Source organism: Marmota monax, unplaced genomic scaffold, assembly GCF_021218885.2.
Source record: "Marmota monax isolate L192 unplaced genomic scaffold, Marmota_monax_Labrador192_F-V1.1 WCK01_AAM20220418_F8-fsc00003, whole genome shotgun sequence".
NCBI classification, from domain to species: domain Eukaryota; kingdom Metazoa; phylum Chordata; class Mammalia; order Rodentia; family Sciuridae; genus Marmota; species Marmota monax.
Genome location: NW_026694084.1, coordinates 6,993,686 through 7,012,604, shown reverse-complemented (window position 1 = coordinate 7,012,604; position 18,919 = coordinate 6,993,686). Strand labels below are relative to the sequence as shown.

The 18,919-nt window shown below is 39.0% G+C and overlaps 1 protein-coding gene across 2 annotated transcripts in view; it reads right to left on the bottom strand.

The window, feature by feature from the left end:
• The window catches only part of Pop1 (POP1 homolog, ribonuclease P/MRP subunit), a 34,090-nt gene that overhangs the window by 2,172 nt on the left and 12,999 nt on the right, over positions 1-18,919 (bottom strand). For both annotated transcript variants that reach the window (XM_046464726.1, XM_046464727.1), the window contains exons 7-15: positions 18,473-18,660; positions 17,353-17,609; positions 17,138-17,231; positions 14,978-15,089; positions 14,259-14,378; positions 10,461-10,576; positions 8,918-9,109; positions 7,612-7,766; positions 899-1,246 (exon numbers count right to left, since the gene is read on the bottom strand). In XM_046464726.1, the coding sequence (XP_046320682.1) occupies positions 899-1,246; positions 7,612-7,766; positions 8,918-9,109; positions 10,461-10,576; positions 14,259-14,378; positions 14,978-15,089; positions 17,138-17,231; positions 17,353-17,609; positions 18,473-18,660 (1,582 nt within the window). The remainder of the gene's footprint in view (positions 1-898; positions 1,247-7,611; positions 7,767-8,917; positions 9,110-10,460; positions 10,577-14,258; positions 14,379-14,977; positions 15,090-17,137; positions 17,232-17,352; positions 17,610-18,472; positions 18,661-18,919) is intronic.

Here is an 18,919-nt window from a genome sequence, read left to right as displayed (position 1 = left end):
GGGATATGGCTCAGTTAGTAGAGTGCTTGCCTTGCATGCACAAGGCCCCGGGTTCAATCCCCAGCACCACACACAAAAAAAAGATTCTTCAGTAACAATATTTTTCTTTTTATGTACCTGATATTCTGAAACTGAAGGATTAAAGGTTTAAGAAGTTGAAGGCTGAGAAAAGTCAGAGAGTGGGATAGAAAATACTAGAAGTGTAATCACAGTGAGAAGATGAGAATAAAGAGGAGCTGATATTTTTATAAGAAAGACCTGAAGAGACAGTATATATAAAGTAAGAAAGAAGATTATGAAATCATGAGATTAACTACACAGAAAAATAAGTATGAGCCAAGAGAAGTGAGCACTTTTTTAAATCAGAGCATATTGCACAGGGTATCTGATAAACAGAACTTTATCTGTAGAAGCACCAAGGGCAGAACACATTTCATGTGGAAGCTGCTATAAGATCACGTTTCCCTGAACAGGCTGCTAACTCCCACAAACCCATATAATTCAAAAGGAGCTAGAAGAGCGCTAATCAGTGATATAAAGCAAAGAAAGCCACTCTATGCACAGAGTGCCTTGTTACCTAGGGTCATGCAATGAGGGTATTTCTTTGTGAGCAAAGACTAAATGCAATAGGTCACAGGAAAAACTGACTAGGTCTAGGACTGTGGATGACAACATTTTCAATCAGGTCATCAGTTAGCACCATGCCTCAATCAAGTATCTAATTAAGGTGTCTTCCTGGGCCCTCTATGAAACATCAAAGGACTGGCTTTCCTTTCCAGAAAGTCCATAAGTTCACGTGGGATTTGCATAAAGGAATAGTGATAACTTTCACACCCTGTAGCCTGTTCAACATGAACATAAGCAATCCAACATGCATCTAGAAGCCACTCGCACTCACCTGAGAACACAGAGTTGACTACTGGTGGCAGCATCATGGTTCTCACCAGCACCCTGGTCTATTACCGTCCCAGTTTCTGCCTGGTCCTGACACTCTGTGTCCATGACTTCTGGGTCCCCACGGTCATTTACAGATGTGCCCACTTCAGACTGATGAGACTTTTCAGGAGCATGAGGCATCCAATGTCTTTTTAGGTCACCCTCCTCACCACATGGAGACGAAGCAACAGAAGACACATCTCGGGCACGGACTCTGGACTCCCAGTCCTGAGTTAACTGCTCCCAGGGACAGCAGAAAGGTGCCAGTGTGCCAAGTTTAACATAGTTAGGTCGTTTGGCAGGAGGGCGTCTAATGAAAAATGAAGAGAGAACTGATTCTCAACAACTGAGAAGTGGGCAAGGCAATTAAAATAATCATCACCATCATAATACATTTTTATTTAAACAACAATCACACAAAAATGGCTTTCCAAGGAATGTATAGGGCTGGGGGCATGTCTCAGTGGTAGAGCGCTTGCCTGGCATGTATGAGACACTGGGTTCAATCCTCAACACCACACAAAAATAAATAAATAAAAGTATTGTGTCCATATACAATAACAAAAAATTTTTTAAATGTATGATAAAGAATAATAGCCAACTCTACTGGTCAAGTTCTTTTGTTTTCTTTGGTATTTAATAGATACTGCACCCACAAAGTAGTCCCATGTGGCTACTGAACAACCCCAGGGAGGACCATTCCTGAGAGCTCCAATTGCATGGTGCCCTGGAGTTGTGCAGTGATGTTCCTATACATTCACAAGGTTCTAAGTTCAAGGTTATAGTGAAGTTTCTTTCTCATTCCTCACCTCTAGTGACCCTACTGCCCTCCACGAAGACAGCATCATTATCAGTTTATGTACATGCAAATACATATGTACTTATTTCTTTTCACTTATCTTTATACAAATGGTGGTATACTAGATACGGTACTTTTTGTTAACTTCACTTTTTCTGCTTAACAAACTATCTTGGAGACTGTTTCATATCAATACATCAAGCTCCCTCATTCTTTTATAAAAGGCTATGTATCTTTTCTACCATATGAATATACCTTAATCTATTTACACAGTCCTCTATTAAAATACTTTTGGTTATTTTCACACTTTTGCTTCTACAAACAGTTCAGCAATGAATGACTGGGAACATGCACATGCACAAGGCATATCCATAGGAGAAGCTCCTAGCAATGGAACTAAGGCAAAGAATAAAAGCACTTCAAAATTTGACAGATACTTCCAAACTTCTTTTCACAACAGTCACACTAAATGACCTTTCTAGCAATGTGTGAATGAGGAAAAGCCTTTGAAAAATACTACAAGCTAATGAAAATCAGGCCTGACCAAGAAGTAGGGAATTGGCCTGCTGTTGGCTCTACTGGCCTGGGCATCTTAAGACTGCATCCTTAGGTTGTCGGATGATCTACTCTGAGACAGGCCCATACAACCCTCCCCTCATTTACTTCTTATTATGTGCTGTGTTCTGATTCTCCCATGGAAATGATCCTGTAGGCTTAATCGGGCCCACTGAGCTAGACTCTCAAGGTTGAATCAAATGTGTATTGGCTTTCTGAGAGGCACCTGCCCCACCCAGACATCTTTCCAAGTCCAGAGAGATAACAACAGCTGCCTCTCTCAATTCCTCAAATAAGAAGCCCATCTATACATAGTGTATGTAGTGCTGCAACTTGGTTAAGCAGAACACGATAATTCTTCAAACCTTTAAGTTCTATAAATCCATATGAAATATACACACATTTTGGGTAGACTTTTTTTTGTGTGTGTGGTGCTGGGGATTAAACCCAGGGCCTTGTGCATGCAAGGCAAGCACTCTACCAACTGAGCTATATCCCAAACCTTGGGTAGATTTTTAAAGAAAAAAAAATATGTCCTTGGCTAGGGATGTAGTTCAGTGTTACAGTGCTTGCCTAGCATGCAGGAGGTCCTGGGTTTGAGCCCTAACACTACACACACACACACACACACACACACACACACACTCCTTAATCCCATGAAAAAGGTATTTAAGCCATTTCTTCCAAAATTTCATATTTAAGTAAACAGACACTAGGTCATAAGACAGAAAGGGTTCATGTTTGACTTGTTCTCTCTGCTTTCAGTATACAGCAATATTGGATAAAGAAAGAAAATACAGACTGTAGGAAGTAGGGGGTGGGGTTTGAGTCAGAAATGGCTTCCTGTTTGGCAGTACCATCCTACTTTAACTAACATAAATTCAATAAAGGCTGGAGTGATAACAATAACAATAGCTAATACTTACTGAACACTTACCACTCTGTTCCAAGTGCTTCATTCATCTAAACTTATTCAATCCTTGTGCAGCCACTGCCTAGGGTTTTCACTGAATGCATTTTATCTTCCTCCTGAACACTGCTTTCCTTATGGCCAAATGGACCAGGCCAATAGAATGTGAGTGGAAGTGACCTGCTCATCATTTCTAGGCCTAGCCCATATTCCCCTATGCTCTTCCCCAGCCAGCTGTATGCAAAGACCCTGAGTGCCCAGGTAAAACCAAAGGATAGAAGATCCCCAGATCTCTGGAACCCCATCCCCTGATCAAGAACACCACATTCAATTATTCCACGAGTGAGAAATAAAATATCTTTGTGTTAAGCTCCTGACATATGGGGTTTGTTTGTTCTAACGATTAGCACTACCCTCATTAATATAATTCTCACAGCTGTCCACGGGATAGGTTCCTATCTAAACTAAGACCCCAGAGCTGTTAGTGGTTGAGTGAAGATATGAACCTAGGTAGTATGGATGCATTAACCACTGCATTGTAATGTCCTTTAAACAGACATCTTGCAATTGGAAATGACTTCCTAAGCAGAACACTAAAGTCTAAAACATCAGAAAAAATGTGTTAATATATGCACAAATTCAAAATTGTAAAGCAGATAAAGCAGGGAATAATATTTGCAATATATATGAGAAAGGAGAAAGGAGAAAAAAACACTTAAAAATCAATAAAGCAGGGCTGGGAATGTAGCTCAGTGGGAGACCACACACCTAGTATGTGTGAGGCCCCTGATTCAATCCTCAGCACAGGGAAAAGGTGTGGGGAGGGGGAGGAGAAAGGAAGGGAAGGAGAGGGAGGGATGAACGGAAGAAAGGAGGGAGAAAAGGAAAGGAAGGATAGATAAATGCCAAGAGAAAAAGAAACAAAATAAATAAATGAGTAATTTATAAGAAGCATAAAATAATGAAAAACATAAAAATATCTAACCTCACTAGTTAATAAAACAAAACATTTAAGACATCATTTCTCACCTTAGTTGGCCAATATTAACAGGACAACAGCCCACACTGGTGAAAGTGACAGGAACCGTTCCCCTCGCTACAGGTGAGATCCTAAAGTCAGTACTGAAACAACGGGCACGGTAGACTAAAAGCCTTAATATGGACAACTTTTTTTAAAACCAGGTATGTCACCTACAGGCATTTAGCCCAAGGTCTGTTCTTGCTGTCCTATAGCCCCTTTCCAACAATGGCTGTTTCCTTCTCACTGCCCACGGTCCATGGTGGGCAGATGGTCTTGATATGCCCAGGCCACTTTTTTCCTTCCTTTTCTTCCTGATTCCAGTTTCCCTGAAGCATATGCCATCAGACAAGCCACAGGCTCGCTCTCCTTGGTCAAGTCCTCTACCAAGTTCCCAGGTGCCCCATTTACCAGCCACACCCCCTTCCCCTCCGCCCCCAAAACACTTAATGTCACTTCCAGTGGCCTCGGCATCTATAGTCATCATCCTTCCAGTGCCCTGGGGCCTCTGTACTTCACTACTTTTACTTTATCTCACCTCAAGCACCCACACCCCTGGCCGTCCCTCAGGTTTGGTCATTGCCAACTCTGCTCCACCTTAAAATCTCAATTTTATGCACATCACTCCTCTACTTTCAGCCCACTTACCCTACCCCCATTCTTCAACCACTGGAGCCTCCTATTAATCTTTGCTACCACTTCTCTGTGATCCTCACTGTTCCCTCATCCCTGCTGTTGGTTACAACTCCAGGGATCACGGGACAGTCCCTCCATTATATGGGCTCTCAACCCTCTCCACCTGCAAAGCCCATGTCCATTAAGTGACTTTCCAGTGTGCCCAAGTCAGCACCCAACTGACAGAACACAGCTGGGGAAGAACACATGGTAGTCCTGAATCTTACTAAAGAAACACAAAACTCAAGTGGATGCTCTCTTAGCCTTCTTCTGAATCACTTATATTTCTCCAGCCAATTCAATCTTCCACTCTCTTAGAAAACTGTTTACAATTCCTCTCTCCTTAAATCTCCGACAACCCCGCTCCCTTTCTTGCACCTCACACTCTGTTCACTGAGAAGACAGTCACAATCCAACGTGTGCCACCTAATCTCCCCCACAGAGTCTAAGGAACCTAGATCTGGAGTCAGACTGCAGAGTCCACCCTCCAACTATGAAAATGGAAGAACCGAGACCAATCCTATCAGGGACCCCCCTGCCCTCTCCCGGATCCTCCCACCAGCCCAGAAACATGTGATTCCACCAAGAACAGAGTCTCTACATGATCATGAGTCCACAAAGGCAGGAACACACTTTGCTTCATCCCTGCTGTAATCAAGAATCGTACCAGACCCACAGCAGGCTCTAAATAAGCATGTGAGAGATGAGTAAGTCCCCAGAGAGACGTGTACAGACAGATGTTCACGGAAGCATCCAGCAAGATATCGGAAATAACCAAAAGGGCCACTGGTAAAATACAGTACATCCAACTCTGCAATCCTAGGGACTCACTCAAGCTGTACTCTGAGTGACAGCCAGCAAGCTATGTGACTCACAGGCTGAATCTGGCCCATATCTTTTTTTGTACAACCCATGAGCTAAGAACAGTTGTTACGTTTTTAAATGGTTGCAAAAAGGAAAAGTAATATTTTACAACACATGAAGATTATATGAAATTCAAATTCAAGTGTCCACAAAAAAACGTCTGATTAGAACACAACCACACTCATTTGTTTTTATGTCATCCACGGCTGCTGCTTTCATGCCAAAATGGCAGCATTTACTATCATGGAGACGAAGGGCCCACAAAGCCAAAAATATTTACCATCTGACCCACTATCAAAAAAGTTTGCCAACATTTAGTTTAGAGTCATATTTATTAAAATGGGGAAACTATCTACAATATGCTGTTAAATGGAAAAGGCAGATTTCAAAATAATATGATATAATCCTTTTATTAAAAAATTTGTACCAATGGAAAATGTACATGCACTAAAAAGTCTATATAGTGAAAAACAGTATTATCATCATTATTATTTCACAAACACATAGAGGACCTCAACTGTGTTTTATGGGAGGACACAGGACATACAGCAAGAGGCCATTACCCTCAAAGAGCTGGTGAGCTAGCTTTTCAGGAATGTATCACCATTCGTCCTATCAGCTATTTACCTGTCCATCAGTCAAGGAACTACAACATTTGATTATTCCCTCATTCAGCAGACAAAAAATAAATTTTTTTTTTTTTTTAATGAAAGCTATTAAGGCCTACCATGCATCAGCACTAGCTACACATGGAGGATGCCACAAGAAATGAGAGGGGGAAGGCGGGCATGGTGGCACATGCCTGTAATCCTGGTGACTTTGGAAGCTGAGGCAGGAGGATCACAAGTTCAAAGCTAGCCTCAGCAACAGCAAGGCGCTAAGCAACTCAGTGAGACCCTGTCTCTAAATAAAATACAAAATAGGGCTGGGGATGTGGCTCAGTGGTCGAGTGCCCCTGAGTTCAATCCCTAGTACAAAAAAAAAAAAAAAAATGAGAAAGAGAGTGTGAGAGAGTGCACGCACAAGTGCACTTCTGTGCTGGGAACTTACAATTAGTGGGAATACAGATTTCTAATGTTCATATGTACTTCCCTACATAAATGAAATAAAGGCCCTCATTTGTTCATCTCTAAAGAAGGACACAAAAGGAAAAAAGTTTAGAAAATAGATACTAAATATAAAGAGTGTTGACTTCACCAGATGGCAGGTCTACTTCAATTTATAAAGAATTTTTTACATATTTCAATAGTTTTCTTAAAATTTTATAAATAAAACTGGGTACAGTAGCACATGCCGGTAATCCCAGCAGCTCTGGAGTTGGAGGCGGAGGATTGCAAGTTCAAAGCCAGCCTCAGCAATTTAGTGAGGCCCTAAGCAACTCAGTGAGACCCTGTCTCTAAATATAACATTAAAAAAGGACTGAGGATGTAGTTCAGTGGTTAAGCACTCGTGGGTTCAATCACTGGTACCAAAAAAAAAAAAAAAAAAATTATAAATAGGTATTGCTTTTATAAACAGTTCTTAGAAAGTACAGCTTCCATGGAGTCGGGGAATGGCATGAGAATCTATTGGCAAGTGTCTAAAACCCAGGTCCACAGTTCAGGTGGCAGCAAATAACCAGGAGGAAAGTTGTAACCCAGATGGGTCAATAAAAACCATTTACATATAAAACAATCTTGTGACATAAGTAATATCTTCTTCCTTACTTCCTGCTGACCCAGAACTCAAGGCAAGCCTGTGAAGACTCCACATTACACATCAGGAGCTACTGCAGCCTCCTCCCAACTGCTCATCAGGGAGCGCCCGCACTTCTCATCCCCTTACCATTACAGACTAGAAAGGGCAGCACCTTACCTTTTGTACTTTTCCAGGAGATTCTTGGCTTGCTCTTCAGCAAACAGAGCCCCAGCAGGACAGTCTGGGAAGTCACCCGGGATGTGAGGTAACCTTTTATACTGAGAATGCATTAGCGCCTCTTTTAACCCTCCAACTCTTGCACCTCGGTAGATCTAAAAGAAATATCAAGAGCTATTTTCAATTTAACCAACTTAAAGTGAAATTGCTTAATTGTTTGTAGGGGGAAAACGGGAAACAACATAATGTACATCAAGAGGAAAACAGATAAACATATGGTGAGATAATTCTGAAATCCATGGCCTGAACTTCTTCAACCAATGTGGAAAAAGCTCAGTATCGAGTGAACACACCAAGAAAGACAAGCATAAATACAATGAAGTATGTAGTTTAAAAACATGTCACATGTACTTATTTTACTGTGGGACACAAACATTCACAATGCCAGAATGGTGATTATTTCAGGAGAAGGAGAAATGAGATTGGAGAAAAGGACAGAGTACTTCCAGGGAATCTGTATGTTTTATTCTTCAGCTGGATGGCAGGTGAGGGATGCAGGCATCCATTATATTAGTATCTTTTCTTTTTTGTATGCTTGAATTTCATAATTAAAAAATTAAGTGGAATTACTTTAAAGTATTCCCACTCCTGGATTTCATTAAATGAATGTCCCTTGTACTAAGCACTAATGGCTAAAAATTAATTACCTACATCAATCTAACATTCTAATATGCCTTTTACAATTTCTAGCATCAAAGTATATTTATACTAACCAGAAAAAAAAAACAGAATAGATTTTAGTAAAAAATTTAAAATAAGAGTACTATGGGCTGGGGTTGTGGCTCAGTGATAGAGTGTTGCCTAGCATGCACAAGGCACTGGGTTCGATCCTCAGCACCACATAAATGTACAATAAAGACACTGTGTCCACCTAAAACTAAAAAATAATTATTTTTTAAAAATAAGAGTAAAAAAGTATATTCTATATATCCATGAAAGTTGTCTTTTGCTTTTAAACTATGATGGATTTCTTCAAGTTAAAAACACAACGTTTTGTTGCTATTAGTAAAAAACTCAAGCCACCTTTAAAAGCTTCAAAAATTTATGATATGTCACAACAGGTCTTAGTAATGAGAATCTAGCTCCAAGGACTGTTTCCATGAAGTATCCATATCCCAGATTATAGATCTAAGGGCAGAAATATACCACTCAGATTCTAAGTTGTACCCAAAGTCTGGCACTTAGTATTTATTAGGGATGTATTTTAAATGTTGCAACTGTTAGTCGGAATCAAAAAGTAACTTACCAATGGAATCCAGAAAGCCATGCCCCAGCCCTTTGGGAGTAGAACATCCCAGCCACTTCCCCAGCCCAGTCGCTCTTCACCAGTCACTTTTCCTGGCTGCTGAATCAAAAGGATAGGTATCTTGGATTCATGGGGACCTAAAACAAGCTGTGACCCAGGCACCAGCAATTCACTTCTCTTCCGGTTCAAATCCTGAAGTGGAAGAAAATAATTCAAGACAAACAAGTAAAAGAAGTAAAAAGTAAAAGAAGGTACAATTAATAACAACAATTGGAAAAGTACCCTGGCTTCTGAGAAAATTTCTCACCAGGCCTGAATGATTTAAAATAGAAGATGCTATATAAATGATTTGTTTAGCGGAATTTAAGGAGTGGATAACAACATACTTTCATTATTTCAAATATCTACTGAGCAAATATAGTGAACAGGCACTTTTCTAGAACCTGGGGAAAGTAGTACATGGCTCTAGCTCTCTTTCAACTGAAATTCTAAATCCAAGCTAAAATGTGAGAAGCTAATCTAAAAGTCTCCTTTCCTATTTTTCAACTTCCAGCCAACCACCAAGTCTTCTCAATTTTACTTTCTAGAAGGTATACTAAAAACCCCAGCTCTTCTACTCCAGCCACACTGCCACAATTCAGACTCCCATCATGTCATCATTGAAATAATCCCATCTGGATTATTTCAAGGCTCTCTTCTGCAGACATCCAAACCAGAGACCTCCTTCCAGATCCTAGCCACTCCCCATTCCTTCCCCTGTCTAATCCACCTATCACATGGCTGCCAGAGTGAAATCCCATCATGTTATGGCCTGCCTTGAAACCTTCAATGGTGCCCTACATCATCAGTCCAAAATCTTAAATGCCTCAAACTCTTTTATGCTCTGACCCCCATTTATCATTTCAGTTTCATCCCCTAACCCCCTATTGACTCCTAGCTCCTGACCTGCTAGGAGATACATAAATGGGTCATTTGGCCTGGGTCATTGCACACAATTGTTCTCATTTCCTGAAATCCTTTCTCTGCCGAAGCCTCAACCCTACCCACCAAGAAGTATGATTAATTTAATTCTGACTCCTATTTGAGAGTAAGTGCAAATACCAGCTCCACCATCCTGGAGGCAGTCCTCAATTTCTCTACTCTGGGTTCAGAACCCTTTTCAGAGGCTTCCTCAGTACCCTATACCTCAGCCACATTACAGTCCTCTATCCCAGCATCTAATACAACACCTGGCTCTGGTGAGAGCTCATTCACCATGAAATTAGAGACAGAGAACATTTAAGGGGGCAAAAATGATTAAAGAACAATGTATTTAAACCATAAGATTATCACTTTGATAAAAAATACATTTTCTAGAGATCATTCTTTTCTAAGAACAGAAAAAAAAATCACAATATATATCATGAATAAGGAATCCATAAAATGTTTGAAAATAAAGTCTGTGAGCCTCTGTAAGATACAAAATCACTTTTTATGGTCTCTAGAATGATAAATTTCAGCCATCATTCATGATTTTACCAGTAATCCTTACTCTATTAGTTACCTGATCCGAGATTTTATTCTCTGTGACACTCTTACAGATATCTTGGTTCCAGATAAAGCTATGCGTACACTCCACAGGCACACCCTCCAGAAGCAGCTGTCTAACTTTCTCATTATCTAAGAAGGAAAAGAAATATCCTTCAAACCACATCCTTAAATCAATGAATCAAACTCTAAATGCTGGCAATATACCTTTTATGACAAGAAAAATATTTGATAGGCTTTTATTTTATTTATATATTTTGGGAGTACTGGGGGTTGAACTCAGAGATGTTTTACCACTGATTTTTTAGTTTATCCAACCCTTTTTATTTTTCATTTTGAGACAGGGTCTCACTAAATTTCTAAGGCTGGCCTTGAACTTGTGATCCTCCTGTCTCAGTTCCCTAAGCCACTGGGATTACAGGTGTGTGCTACCACACCTGGCTTGATAGGCATTTATTTAACTACAGAACTTACTTGACAAGTTCTTAACAGTTGGTTTCACAGTTTATGAAGCCACAAAGGCTGCTAAGCTCTTTAATAATTATTTTCATGCATAGGAAGCAAGTATTGCAACATTACTCTAACTACTGAATTCCATGTTTAAGATAATTCTAAGAAATGTCTTCTTCTGCCCCTTATCTCAAGTCTCTCATAACCTATTTTTATGAAGCTATTTTTGAAAAAACATATTCCTCCATTCCCTTAAGAGGAGCATATTTTCTGTGAAACGTACGGTTTTGTCCCAAGGCATGCCACTCCAGAAAGTGCTCTACTGGATAAGGGGGAGTTTCAGTGATAAACACATATATTGATAGAAGATACTTCCTACATGCAGTTGTGTAATCACTAGGGGGGAAAAATCTTTTAAGACTAATTCTGCTGAATTGAATTTTTTAAAAAAATTAATGGTTAGACAAATCATGATTTTGGCTGATTCTAAAATGCCAACACAAAAACATCACTCAAAAGCACATACCTGTGTGGGTCTGATGGCTGGGAAAAAAATTAATTGGAAGTGACCAGGCCACAATGTGAGAGATTTCAGGGGAAAACAAAGTTGGAGAAAATTAAATTAACGAACAGCTCTGAGATCTAAATTGCTTATAAGCAACAACTGCTTCCATATGCTGCTCTTCCTCACACAGACACTAAACAACAGTCTCCAGCACCTTCTATGTGCTGTGAAGGTTCACATCCTATCTAGGAGTGGCAAGATCCCTTCCCAACAATCCTGGTGTACCCAGAATGCTTTGACACGGATCTGAGTGACAGAACTGAGTTGCAGACAAAAGAGATGGCTGATACTTAAGGTATAAAGGCACAGGCAAGCACTACCTCATCTTCAAATATTCTAGATGATAGAATACTATCCAGTACCAAAAAAGCAATAAGCTATCAAGTCATGAAAAGACAGGAAGGAATCTTAGGTGCACATTTATACCAAGAAAAAGGGACAAACCTGAAAAGGCAATATCTGTAAGACATTCTGGAAAAGGCAAAATTATGAAGACAGTAAAAAGATCAGGGTTGCCACAGGTTACCAGGTAGAAAGGCTACAGCCTTCAAATTAAATCTGCTTTATAAATTTGTATTCAAGTTTAAGTTGCCCAGCTGCTAAAGACATGGTGTGTTTTCAACCCAAAAGCAGAAACAGAGAAGTTATGGCAAAAATGAGCATTAACTGGGCACTCCTGGAGGTCAATTGCAGCTCTGGGCTCTAAAAGTGCTTGCAAGAGCTGTAAAAAGTAAAGGAATGATCTCCCACCTACCATTCTGGACTCTTCCCGTGCTATGGGTAGCAAAGTTACATAGCCAAAGAGTGCTTAAAGAGAAGGATTAAAATAATCCCATAAGCACAGTGTAAATTCAATATTTTTTTCTCCCCCCTTTTTTTTGAAGGGAAGAGGGTGATGAGGATTAAACTCAGGGCCTCACACTGCACGCTACCACTGAACTACACTCTAGTTCCCATTGACCAATGTTATTACAAATTCTTCTCTGGCAGACAGGGACGAGTTAAAATAATCTATCAAAGCAAATCAGTGAATGCTTAGGGAAACAAATAGGATAACAGAAAATATTGTACAGATTTGGGATTTTGGTGGTTTTTTTCACCCTACGTTGTTGGGTGTTGAGCCCAGGGTCTTGTGCATGCTAAACAATGCTCTACCACTAAGCTACATTCCCATTACCAGATTTATATTTTTAATTCTCACCTAGAAAGCCAATTACTCATATAGTGAAGTGCTATGTTAATGAAATTGAAAAAGATTTGCAAAACACATTCATAATACTAAATCTGAACTTAGGAACCTAATGATCAATTAAACTTTTTCAAAGCATCTGAGAATATATGTCATCACCTCAGGTTCTTCATGTACCTTCTCTTTAAAAAGCTCTCTAACTCACAATACGCACAAGAAAATCATTTGTCATTCACAGCAGGCAACACCTTCTTTATGGTTTAAGTCACACCAGAACTGATCTTCACCAGAACTGATCTTTTTGATCTAAGTCAAAATAGGCAGATATACAGACAGACTGAAACTGTTTTAAAATTAAGACTCTACAAGGATTGATTTTTTAGTTTACCCACCCCACCAAAATACACTTCTACCCCTTGTTTTGACTTGTTTTCCTAAATGAGATGTTACACTTATTAATAATATTGATATAATACTAAACCTTTAAAAAGTCTAATTCTTTATGTAGTTCATATATCTTCAAAGGAATTATAGTACTTAATACAGGTTCTAATGGAATGCCACTAACTAGATGGTTAGGTTTTATAGTGGAAATTAAATCATGTGTCTCAAAGCAGACTTTAATATTCCTGAAACTAATTCATATTAAGATAAAAGCCTTAGGAAGGTTTTAATGAAGGACTGCCTCATTCCAAAAAAGGATTTGAAGTAGCAAGAGAAACGAAGTAGAGCTCAGGTGGTTATGATAGCATTTAATAGCACAGTAGATGCTACAGATTTTATTGTTGCACTAGACCACATTGGTATTAAAAAAACAAAGACACAGTGACTCACTGATTAAAGTCTTAGGCTCCATATTAACTAACTTACCTATGCATGTTTAAACTCCACTCTCATGCTATCCACCTTTTATGTGAAGTTCTGACAGGGAGTTTATTACCCTTAGTAAGCTATCTAATTACATGTGAAAAGGTTAAAAAAAAAAAAGATCTAAAGTTGTTATGAACACATATCTGCATTTTTTCTCCCAAAATTCACAAGCTAATTTTAATTATTCTTCCAACTAATGGTGTTTAAATGATAGTAAATACAAGAAGAGATTATCATAACTGCTGCAAATCCCAGATTAGACTAAAATTTTAGCAAGCCCCACTTATACACCTACTCCCTCCTCCAACCAATGAGCTTCCTCAGGCATCTCTAATCAGTCAATACAAGAAATCTGATACTTCAGCACCTGGGATGGCCTTGCCAGGATTCGAACCTGGATCATCTGTATGGTCAAACAGAGGCTTCCACTGAGCACAAGACCAGCTGCGGGTGCAGATCCCTTCCTCACAATTAAAATTCTGAAACACCAGGCATTTCAGAGAATTCAGTTTGCAGACAGGTTTTACTAGATACTAAAAAATAGAGAACTCAGAAAAAAATTAAAAATGAACACAAGCTCCATGGTTTACAGCTGAAAGACACACTCCCATGTCCTCTGACCATAACTGCCTCATAGCAGAGGAAGGTAAAGATCCCCGATTTTTTAACACAGAATTGTTAACAGGACTGGACTGTGTTCAACAAAATGAGGGAAACCAGGGGTATTGCAAGCACTTTACCTTGGCATTTTTCTGGATTGGACAAAGCTCTGGATCGCTTTGGAGGCAAATTTATTCGTGGATCCCCAACTGTCAACCCCAGAATAGTACCTGCCGGAATTTCTGCCGGTGATGTTATTCCTTTAAACAAAACAAAAACAAAGTAAACAAGCAAAAAAGCAAGCTTATAGAGGTAATTCACAATACAAACATATATGCTTGTATTTTCAAATCTTTCAAATTTTCTAACAAAACTTTTTTGGACTAATTATTTTAAAAACATGTATTCCTGTCCCCCCCGCCAATTGATAATTTTAAAGAAGAACCTTTTTTTTTAAAAAAAGGAGTTTCTTGCAAAAAAAAAAAAAATTTCAACGAACATAAAAAAGGTTATTTTACAACATGAACACATAGGCTTCTCTCAGCTGTAACAACTATGACCACAAATAAACATGAGCAGTAACTAAGGATTTTTGGTCACAACCTGACATATGCATTTATTTATAATATCAGAATGCCAGTTATTTAGAATACTAATATCTCATGGGCTTGTTGTTTGGTGATTGCCATGTTTTGTTTGTTGAATTCAGGCACCTTCTCTACTTGCTTCTCTTGCTACATCACTAACAGCAGCAAGATAAATAAGACCACTCATCAGACACCCAGCTGCAACATGCTCTCCTAAACCACATGCCATGCCTCCCATCCTCCTAGTACAACCCAGCATTTCCTCCATGTACCTCCCAACAATTCAAAAACAGCTTCTTGTCTGTGATGAAGGGAAACACTATCAGGGTTTTTACACATATCACTCCACCAAAGGTGAGGCGTCTCCCCTGTGTCCTCTTCCCCCTGAAAAACAACAGCTTCTCTTCACCAGATGCATAATGAATCAGACTTAATAATTTTGTTATGATTATGTTATCAATACCCACCCCTTTTGTTTCTGTGTGTGGGAATGACTATTTCATGAAGGGTAGTAGGCAAGTTGCCACTGTTTTTCAAATAGTAATTAATGCCAGACTAAGTACTCTTCTAATTAGGAGCATGGTCATGGTATTACACTTCATGATTTTCAGAGACACTGCCTACCTAAGCTACTTTATACTCCCAGTCTCTCTCGAGCAAATTCCAACAAGAGGCCTTGTCCTCTTCTCTTATCATCGCCTTCATTACCTCCAACTTAAGAAAAACATATACCTCATCAAATAAAAACCAAATCTGTACCTGTAGATGTCATCTTCGAGTAAAGGATATATTACTACAGTAGTATTCTTAGAAATGTTGATAAAATGCACAAGCACCTCACTTTTCTAAAGAGAACAAGGAAATGAGCAAGGTTTCAAACAGCATGCTATCTCATGGGTGCATGCTAGGAGAACCACTGTCTGTGATTCATTTGGAGGTTCACTAAAGAGAACGTGTTCCTACAGATCCTACAGAAGCCACTTGTAAGACAGGCTCCATTCACTTCACAGAACTCAGGTAGCAAAGCTGAGCAGTCTGGAGTACAGGCTCTAGAACCACACTTTTTAGATTCAAAGTTCCACTCCAAAACTTATTAGCTACCATGGAGAACCTTCTCCATCTGGGCACTATGCTAAGCACCTAGGACAGACTAATAAGAGGACCAGCCTGCCCTTGCTATCATGAAGCTTACTCTAATAGAGAAACAGATGTTACATACATACACAAACACACCTGAGCAGATAAACTAAGGAAATACACAAGATGCTATGAAAAGAAAAGGGACATAATTTAACTTGAGGGATCAGGAAAGGATTACTAAGGGGAATGATACAAACTGAATGGGACAACTGACTCTTGAAGAATGAGGAAGGTTTATCCAAGCAGAATGATGAAGGCAGAATGTTCAGCAGGCAGGAAAAAAAACAGGTGCAAAGGCCTTGAAGGAGATGAGAAGTGACACATTCTAGAACCTGAAAGGCCTGCATGGCCCAAGTGTAGAAGCTGAGGGCAGGTGAGGCCATAGAAGCAAGAAAGCCCAAGATTATGCAGGTCACATTTAGAACTTTGGATTTCACCTTTAATATGATGAGAAGCTACTGAAGAACTTTTAATCAGGAAGCAACAAGAAGTGAATAAATTCCTAATCTAGTCTCCATGCCCCAGACCTGTACTGTCCAACACTACAGCCATGAGCCACAATAAGCCACTTAAAATTAATTATTAATTAAAATTAAATAAAGTACAAATTCAGTCCCTCAGTCACTCGAGTCACAGTTCCTGTGTTCATCAGCCTTATATGGCTCATGGCAATAATACTGGAAAGCACAAACCTTCCACAGGAAGTTCTATCCAAAGAAAGGTTATTACATTAAACTTTCTGAGAATCAGAGAAACTGACCCCAGAAAATATGCATCACTCATGTCAAACACTTAAAAACTGGCATACAATTTCAGGGATTTTTAGAGATGCCCTATTACCCACCCATGGAGCAGAGTTTAAGACCCTTCTACAAGACAGCTGGGAGAACAGTCAGTATGAGTCAGTATGTAAAAAAGAAGTCAGTTTACTATCATATCAATTAGATTTGGTCTTTTAGAAGTAAAAGATTAAAAAAAAAACAAAAAAACTTTGATAATAAGTAGGGAAATATCCAGGCACAGTAGCACATGCCTGTAATGTAGCCTCTTAGGAGGCTACGAGAATCCCAAGTTCAAGGTCATCCTGGGCAACTTAGTGAGACCTTTTCTCAAAATAAAAAAGGCTGGGGATGTAGCTCCGTGGCAGAGTGTCCCTGGGTTCAATCCATCCAAAAAAAAAAAAAAAAACAATGAAATGAATGTTTAAAAGCCACAGCCCAAGATGTTTTGAGACTATATATTAGATTTCACAAATTTGCCAGGAAAAACATAACAGTCACATTTACTCTTACAGTGTGCACGGAAGCAACTTTCAGGGCCTCAGTTAGGATACAGTGAGAAAGGGGACCGATCAGCCGGAATCTGTTCATCTCCATGGTCAAATCACTGCAAGAGAGAAAAGATCTTGAAATGGAAACTTCCATCATGCCAGTCTGTGCCACTGGCAAAAATGGGATGAATCTTTACTGAAAAAGTTCAGGAGGTTCACAGTGAATTCAACTCCTACCTGATCACAATACCTGTGGTTGGAGAGATCCAAGAATACGGCTGACATGGATCTCTAGTTCCATCACCAATAACTTTTTTAACTGATTTAGCATTTTCTCCATCATCTTTCCTTTTTCTCTTCTTGCCAATTTTCTCATCAGCCAGTTCAATTTGACTTTCTTCTTGGGATGGTTTCAGAAGTGGGTTAGGAGTACAGATTTTTGATTTGATGGGTTCCACGCACTGGCATACTGTTTTTATTTCCTCTAAGATATCCTAAGGATATAAACATTTACTTTAAATTTTGAAATTTAAATATAGTATACAAATTCTATTGGTTTATTCTTTACCCTTCAAAATTTTCACATTTTCATCCCTTCACAAACCAAAGCAAATTTATCATCATCAAAAAATCTTTTTGCTTTTTTGAACAAGAAAAAAGAAATGCCAAATATTATGAAAACAACATAACCACTATCATAAAATTTTTTAAAGTTTAAAGGAAAAAAATGGGAAATGTTTACAGTGTATGATATAAAAGCGGTGAGAATGTTTTTAAAAAAAAAGGAAGCTAAGCTAAAAGAAGAGTTAAAAATCATCAGAATTACTGGAAATAGTTTCTCATTATCAAACAGGCTCTCACAAGCAGTGAAGTCTCTGAGAATCAATGCAAGCAGGTGGACACATTAGTCCAAATGCAGCATCTCGTATCTTTCGCATAGTAAAGTTGGTTTTCATCTCTACTTCTGCTTATGATTTACTGTAAAATGAGAGGTCAAGATTTGCCTTTTCTAAGACAGACAAGTGCTGGGGGGTCTAATGTATAGCATGAGTGATGATGGGTATATTAATTAATTTGATTGTGGTAATCTTTATACAACATATCAAAACATCGCTCTGTATACCTTGACTATATCTACACTTTACTTGTCAGTTCAATGTTTTTAAGTAAAAAATTTTTATATAAAAAATAAAAATAAATTTGCTTTATCCATAATGCATGTACCCTTCCCCACTATATGCTAATACCAAACCATCAGTCAAACTTGTGTACTATTTAAATTTCTGAACTATTGACATCCAATGGTAATTTAAAATGTAATGACAGAATGATGGGGAAATGATTTAAAGGATTATACCTGCTTAAGAGTTGGATGAAGCCAGATCCACAACTGCCTGCTTTCAGAACTGTCTCCAGGGGTCCTCTCAGACTTCCAAATAAATGTAACAGGTCCAAGCATTTCTCTGGGATACTTATTTGCTCGATAAAGCATGAGGCTCCCTTGGCGCTTTCCAGACAAGCAGTGAACTGCTGCAAATGTCAATCCTGACATAAACACAAGCAAAGGACGGTGATTTCGAGTGTTGGCACTGCGGCATCACCCCCGCCTAGCTACTGTTACTTATTGTCTGTCCAGGAGGGAAAAAGTTTTGGTTTGGATCATGGTTTAGATGAAAGCCTGGTACGTAAGTTCTCAGTAAATATTTATTAAGTGAATATTTAATAAGAGTTTCAAGTTGTTTCCTAAGTTCATTCTACAGAATCATAACTCACTTTATACTTAACAATGTTATAAAAAAATTAA